Source organism: Erinaceus europaeus, chromosome 16 (assembly GCF_950295315.1).
Source record: "Erinaceus europaeus chromosome 16, mEriEur2.1, whole genome shotgun sequence".
Lineage (NCBI taxonomy): Eukaryota > Metazoa > Chordata > Mammalia > Eulipotyphla > Erinaceidae > Erinaceus > Erinaceus europaeus.
This window is the reverse complement of record NC_080177.1, coordinates 57,395,385-57,403,198: the sequence shown is the minus strand read 5'-3', so window position 1 is coordinate 57,403,198 and position 7,814 is coordinate 57,395,385. Positions and strand designations below refer to the sequence as shown.

The window sequence follows — 7,814 nt, the reverse complement described above, 5'->3', positions numbered from 1 at the left end:
ACTGAAAACTATGAGTCGCTACTCAAGGAGATAGAAACTGATACCAAGAAATGGAAAGATATCCCATGCTCATGGATTGGAAGAATAAATATCATCAAAATGAATATTCTCCCCAGAGCCATATACAAATTTAATGCAATACCCATCAAAGTTCCACCAAGCTTCTTTAAGAGAATAGAACAAACACTACAATCATTTATCTGGAACCTGAAAACACCTAGAATTGCCAAAACCATCTTAAGGAAAAGAAACAGAAATGGAGGCATCACACTTCCAGACCTTAAACAATATTATAAAAATTTAATATTATTTAATATTATAAAAATTTAAAAAAAAAGAAAGAAAGAAAGAAAGGAGGAAACATGACTTCTAGGAACCATGATAATCTACAGGAGTATGAGTACTATGTGACATTTTAAACAATCTTTAAAATAAGTATGAGTACAATTCTATCTTGGTTACTAGTTTGTAAATCAGTTACTGAGTTTTAATGGATCAGAAATATTTTTATCTGACCTACATGGTATTTGAGTCCCAGAAGTTCTAAAATATCTCAGCTATTTGGTCATGGAAACTATGATCCATTATTTAAAAATATATATATATAATATAATAAATTTTTAAAAATTTTTAAAAATGAATCCCCAGCACCACTATAAGTCAGAGCTGAGCAGTGCTCTGGTAAATAAATAAATGCATAAATAAATAAATAAATTATTGAAGGTTATATAAGGGGGCTAAGTGGTAGTGCATAAAGTATAAGGATCATCATAAGGATCCCAGTTCAAGCCCCAGCTCCCTACCTGCAGGGGAGGTTGCTTCAAAAGCAATGAAGCATGTCTACAGGTGTCTATCTTTCTCTCCCCCTCTCCATCTTCCCTTCCTCTCTCTATTTTTCTCTTCCCTATACAACAATAACAGCAATAATAACAATAACAACAAGGACAACAAAATGGAAAGACTAGCCTCCAGGAGCAGTACAGGTGCAGGCACTGAGCCCCAGCAATGACCTTGGAGGCGCAAAAAAAAAAAATTATATAAAATAACTGCCAAGGCTTTGCACCAAAAAAAGGCATTACGGCAAATTCACTTTAAAGGTGTAACTAATATTGAAAGAAAAATAGAAGAATGTTATTTATTTTGGATTTTTAATAAGTAACACAAATAAAATCCATGGATGAGTGATGATATAATCACCCAGTTATAAAAGAAGCAAGACCTAATTCAAGAGGTGTTCTGTTGAATTGTAAAGAATGAAGTAACTTGGCAGCAATAAATAATTACATAAAATGTAATTATATATATATATATATTTAGGGCAGCATAACAGAAGATTTGCATGTGAGAGATCCCAGAATCAGGCCCCCACTACCAGTAATATAAGTCAAACAGTGCTCTGAACAAAACAAAAAAATGATGCTAATTAAAAGAATAATGACTTCAGTGATCCAGTAAATGGTTCTCATGCATGAGGTCTTGAGTAAGGTCATGACATTGAATATGCCAGAATGATACTTTGGCTCTGTCTTCCTCCCCCTCCATAAATAAATAACACTATCAGGGCAATGATTCTACAATGCATATCTACATAAATAATGTACAGTTTAAATATATACATAAATTTGTCAATTATTCCTCATAAAGTAAAGAGGGGCAGTGTGAGACACCATCCTATATATATTTTTTTCCCTTTTGTTGCCCTTGTTTTTTGTTGCTGTAGTTATTATTGTTGTTGTTGTTGGATAGGACAGAGAGAAATGGAGAGAGGAGGGGAGACAGAGAGCAGGAGAGAAAGACAGACACCTGCAGACCTACTTCACCGCTTGTGAAGCGATTCCCCTGCAGGTGGGGAGCCCGGGGCTCGAACCGGGATCCTTCCACCAGTCCTTGTGCTTTGCGCCACCTGCGCTTAACCCGCTGTGCTACCGCCCTGCTCCCGAGACACCATTCTTGTCTTAAATATATCACTTAACGTTCTCTGCCTAAATATTGTCATTTATCATTATCACTTTACCGAACAAATGCATTGTAACAAATGATGTTTCAAATTTCAGTTATTTTATTGTGCAATTTCAGTCTCCTGGGTAGTCAAAAAATATAATGTAATGAGCAACAATAGGCAATAAAGTAAAACATTACATCAACTAACATGTATTATTTCAGTCTGATAATTAGAGAATAAGACATTTTAATCAATTCTCAGCAGTGAAAGTAAAACCATGAAAGCAAATATATATGGGGGCTGGGAAGATTTGCACCCAGTTAAGTGTCCATATTACCATGAGCAATGGACCTAGATTTGAGCCCCTCTCTCCACCTGCAGGGGAGAAACTCTGTGAGCAGTAAAAGCAGGTCCACAGGTATCTCTCTTTCTCTCTCTTTTTTCTATCTCCCTTCTCTCAATTGCTCTCTATCTTATCAGGTATAATAATAGGAATGGACTCTGAGCGCAATGGTGGATTTGCAGAGCCAGCAACAAGCCCCAGAAATAATAATTAATTAATTAAAGTCAATAATATATTAATTTCCAACTCTGAACTGTTGGATACATTTTCTATTTGGCACCTTTAGAGTGGTAAGACAGTTGGATGTGGTAGCTTAAAGTTATAATTGCCTTTAGTTTGAAATATATGTGATTTTAAGGAAATGATCATAAAATATTTCTTAATTTATCAAAAAGTCATGGTAAAAATAATCACCACACAGAGTTATCATGAATAATAACTAAAGTAATTTACATAAAACATGCACCATAAGTCTGATGAAATAAGTCTCCAACATAAATTTCCCAATAGCTTAACAGATCCTTATTAGGATACTAGAGAGACATGCGGCAACATGGTAAAAACCTAAATAAAAATTAGTATATAAAATTAATAGAAACATCACAGTGGTTTACACAATAGATTCTCATGTCTGAAGCTCTGAGGCCCCAGGTTCAATCTCCAACACCATCATAAGCCAGAGCTTAGCAGTGCTTTGGAGAAGGAAAGAAGAAAGGAAGAGGAAGGAAGGAAGGCAGGAAGGAATGAAGGAAGGGAGGGAGGGAGGAAAGAAGGAAAACTAAAAATTGAAAACGAATAAAAATAAAATTTCGGGAGTCCGGTGATAGCGCAGCAGCTTAAGCACACATGGTGCAAAGCCCAAGGATGGGAGTAAGGATCCTGGTTGGAGCCCCCAGCTCCCCACCTGCAGGGGGATCGCTACACAGGCTGCGAAGCAGGTCTGCAGGTGTCTGTCTTTCTCTCCCCTTCTTTATCGTCCCCTCCTCTCTCCAGTTCTCTCTGTCCTATCCAACAACCACGACATCAATAATAACTACAATAATAAAATAACAAGGGCAACAAAAGAGAATAAATAAATATTTTTAAAAAGAAATAATTTATAAAAAAATAAAATTTCAATGACTTTATGCTTTCACTGAATGTAGAGTTGATATAGTTATTTATAGTTGTATTATGATATTTTACTGTAAGTCACAAACTGGTGACAGAGTTTCTTCATGGCTGCCTTCATCTCCTTGTTCCTGAGTGTATAAATGACTGGATTCAGAAAAGGAGTGAGCACTGCATCAAAGATCGCAAGAAACTTGTCCAAATGTGATGAGGGGAAGGGCCAGGTGTAGAAGAAAATCAGTGGCCCAAAGAATAAAACCACCACAGTGACGTGAGCTGACAGAGTAGAGAGAGCTTTTGATAAACCACTTGAAGAACGTTTCCATACAGTGACCAGGATGAAAATGTAAGAAATAATCAGTAGAAAGAAGGAACCCACAGAAATAAGTCCACTGTTGGCTGTTACCATGAATTCAAGCTGATTGGTCTCCATACAAGCAAGTTTAATGAGTTGAGGGAGGTCACAATAAAAACTGTCCATGACATTAGGACCACAGAATGGCAAATCTACAACAAAAGCTAACTGAGCCACTGAGTGAATGAGGCCAAGCACCCAGGCAGCAGCCAAAATCAAAATGCACATCCGTGGGCTCATGATGGTCAGGTAGTGGAGGGGCTTACAAATGGCAACATATCTGTCAAAGGCCATGGCGATGAGCAACACCATCTCAGTGCCTCCAATAGCATGAATAAAGAAGATCTGAGTTAAGCAACCCTCAAAAGAAATGGCTTTGTATTTTCTGAAAAGGTCATAAATCATTTTGGGAGCTGCAATAGAGCAAACTCCTACATCAAGAAAGGAGAGGTTTGCCAGCAGGAAGTACATGGGGGAATGTAAGTTAGGATCAGCACTCACGGAGAACACAATCAGAAGGTTTCCCATAAGACTTGCCATGTAGAAGACTGAGGAAAAAAGGAAAAGGAGAATCTGGATCTCCCAGGAATTGGAAAGCCCCAGGAACACAAATTCAGACACCACAGAATAGTTGGCTCCATCCATTGTTTCTCAACATAGGCAATTTTACCTGAAAAAAAATATATTGTAGGGATTTACTTGCTGTATAAGTTTCAATTTACATTTAAAATTGCCTTTCTTTGCACAAACAAAACACTTATATACAGCTTCTGAAACTGTTGTTGCCAAAACAGGCAGTAATTCCCTGCACAAAGTACTGCTTCTAACTGCCCGGTTTTCTTTTTTTTTTTTAGTTGTTTACTTATGAAATGGAAACACTGACAAAACCATAGGTTAAGAGGGGTACAACTCCGCACAATTCCCAGCACCAGAACTCCAGATCCCATCCCTTGATAGCTTTCCTATTGTTTAACCCTCTGGGAGTATGGACCCAAGATCATTGTGGGATGCAAAAGGTGGAAGGTCTGGAGTTCACAATAATGCTGATAGTCTCTTCATTGATCTGATAACAAGTTCACCAGAGTTTCTTTTATTTGAAGTGCGTTATAAGTCTCACATCCTTTTGGGGCCAGCTGGTGGCACACCTGGGTGAGCACATATGTTACAGTGTACGAGGACCCGGGTTCAGTCAGTCAGTCCCCACCTATAGGGGAAAAGCTTTGCAAGTGGTGAGGTAGGGTTGCAGGTGTCTCTCTATCTCTCTCCCTTTCCATTACCCCCTTTCCTCTTATTTTCTGACTGTCTCTAGCTAATAAATAAGTTTAAAAGATTTAAAAATTAAAAAACAAAACCTCCTCTTCCTATTAAACTATTCTTCTTCAATTCCTTTTGCACTACTTATTCAACTCAATCAGCATATTACTACAAATCACTGCCTTTTCTTTTCCTTTTTTTAACTTTAAAAAATTTTTAATCTTTATTTATTTGCTGGATAGAAAACAGTCAGAAATTGAGAGGGAAGGGGGTGATAGAGAGGGAGAGAGACAGAGAGACACCTGCAGCACTGCTTCACCACTTGTAAAGCTTTCCCCCTGAAAGTGGGGGCCAGGGGCTTGAACCTGGGTCCTTCAGCACTGTAACATGTGCGCTCAACCAGGTGCGCCACCACCTGGTCCCCTTCTTTTCCTTTTATTATAATAGCATGTAGCCAATAAACATGTACTAAACAATCCCAGGACATAGTGAATTCATACAAAAATACTATCCTAAAAAATACTATACACATTTATATTTTATTATAAAAATAAACTATAAATAATAAAATGTACTATATAAAGAGTACAAACAAGTAGTGCAACCACAGAATTATTAAAGAAGAAAATGTACTACTGGTAAAGTCCCTATGTTAAACAGTATTAAAGTCCAAAAACAAATAAAAAATAGAAATTCTTATGATCCAGCAATAGAGACATATCCAAAGGAAATGAAAAAAAAATAATTCAAAGGATCACTTGCACCCTTGTGTTTATAGATGCACTCACTATTCACAATAGCCGAGGAGTGAAAGCAACTACAGTTGACAGTGTCAAGAAGTTATGAGATAATCATTCAATGGAAAAATACTCTGTAATTTATCCATAAAAAGTGGATTTTGTATCCTTTTGGACAAAATTGATGAAAATGGATATGATTATGTTCACTGAAGTAAGGAAGTTAAGATAATTACAGGATACTTCGGCTCATATATGTAATAAAGATAATTTAAACATGTGAATTTGCAAAAGAAGAAAAAGGGAAAAAGAAGAAACAGTAGCAGCAGCAGCTGCTGCTGACAAAACATCTTTAAGATTGCATGAGGAAACCATGTTAAGTGAAATAAGTCAGAAACAGAAGGATGGTGTGGGATAATCTCACTCACAGGCAGAAGTTGAAAAACAAGATCAGAAGAGAATACACTAAGCAGAACTTGGAATGAAGTTGGTGTATTACACTAAAGTAAGACTCTGAGGTAGGTTGGGGGTGGGGGTCAGGTCCTAGAACATGGTGGCAGAGGACCTAATGGGGGTTGTATTATTATGTGTAAAACTGGGAAATGTTATGCTTGTACAAACTATTGTATTTACTGCTGACTGTAAAACATTAATCCTGGGAGTTGGGCAGTAGCGCAGTGGGTTAAGCACAGGTGGTCCCAAGTGCAAGGACCGACCTAAGGATCCCGGTTCAAGCCCCCAGCTCCCCACCTGCAGTGGAGTCGCTTCACAGGGGGTGAAGCAGGTCTGCAGGTGTCTATCTCTCTCTCCCCCTCTCTGTCTTCCCCTCCTCTCTCCAGTTCTCTCTGTCCTATCCAACAATGACAACATCAATAACAACAATAGTAATAACTACAACAACAATAAAAAACAAGGGCAACAAAAGGGAAAATAAATAAAATAAATATTTTATAAAAGAAAAAAATATTAATCCCCTAATAAAGAAAAGAAAAAAGAAAAAAAAACTTCATGAGAAGTATGGTGGTTAAGGGGGACAGAAATTTGGTGGTGAGTATGGGATGTAATTATAACCCTATGATATTATAATCATGTACAATCATTATTAAATCACTAATAAAATAACATTTAAAAAGAAAAGCTTCCTATTAGCCAAAAATATGAGGTTTGTCTCTAAAAAGTCTTCAGAGGGGCCAGGTGGTTGAGTTCAAGCCCTGGTCCCCACCTGCTGGGGGAAAGCTTCACAAGTGATAAAGCAGGGCTGCAGGTGTCTCTCTGTCTCTCTCCTTCTCTCCTCCCCCCTTTCAAGTTCTCTCTGCCTCTATCTGATAATAAATAAATAAAATATTTTTTAAAGTCTTCAGAAATCGAAGACTTATGCTGCAATCTAACTTGGATACAATTTATTCAGATATACATTTTCATATCTGAGCTTTTAAAATTACTGGAAAATGAGAGGTAATATCTTCCAACCTGAACAGCGTTTGAAGAACTTTCTAAGGAAATAATGATACAACTAAAAAAGCTCAAAAACAGTGGGCATGAAAGTAAGACATCACAGTAACTTCTTTGCACACATATCTTGCTTGATGTTTATAAAAACCATGAAAGTTATTACTAGTCACTTTTCACAATGAAGGAATTTGAGGTCAAAAGGGAAAATAATAGGTTATAATAGTAAGCAGTAGAACTTATATGTATTCTCTAATCTGCTTCTCAACCAGTTTATTTAAAAAAAAAATACTGTCCTCATGACTCTGGTTGTGACACAACTTGATCCCTGTTTTGGAGTCAGACGTGCTACCGTTGCGCCACGAGGTCCTATGATCCCTGTTTTGAATGTCCCATGTTCCACTCTCAGCTTTCTAGGATGACCCTTAGAAGAGAAGGGGGAAAAAATCTATTTTCTCAAATGACCACAATGCTTGAATTTCTTGAGTTATTTCAAATATATTCACAGTTTACCCCAGCTATTTAAATAACCATAATAGGTAGAAAGCAAATCTGTACAGTACCTGCTTCTTAGAGCATCCTAAATGAGTGCCCAAAATTTCATTGTCTCCATCCATATGAATT

The 7,814-nt window shown here is 37.2% G+C and overlaps 1 protein-coding gene across 1 annotated transcript; it reads right to left on the bottom strand.

Annotated features, from left to right (window-relative positions):
- Nucleotides 1–3,456: 3,456 nt before the first annotated feature.
- LOC103112269 (olfactory receptor 4F15-like) lies at nucleotides 3,457–4,404 on the bottom strand. The gene has a single exon (XM_007521670.2). It carries the CDS (start codon nucleotides 4,393–4,395, stop codon nucleotides 3,457–3,459), a length of 939 nt encoding a protein of 312 aa, XP_007521732.1. The 5' UTR covers nucleotides 4,396–4,404.
- Between the last annotated feature and the right edge of the window lie 3,410 nt (nucleotides 4,405–7,814).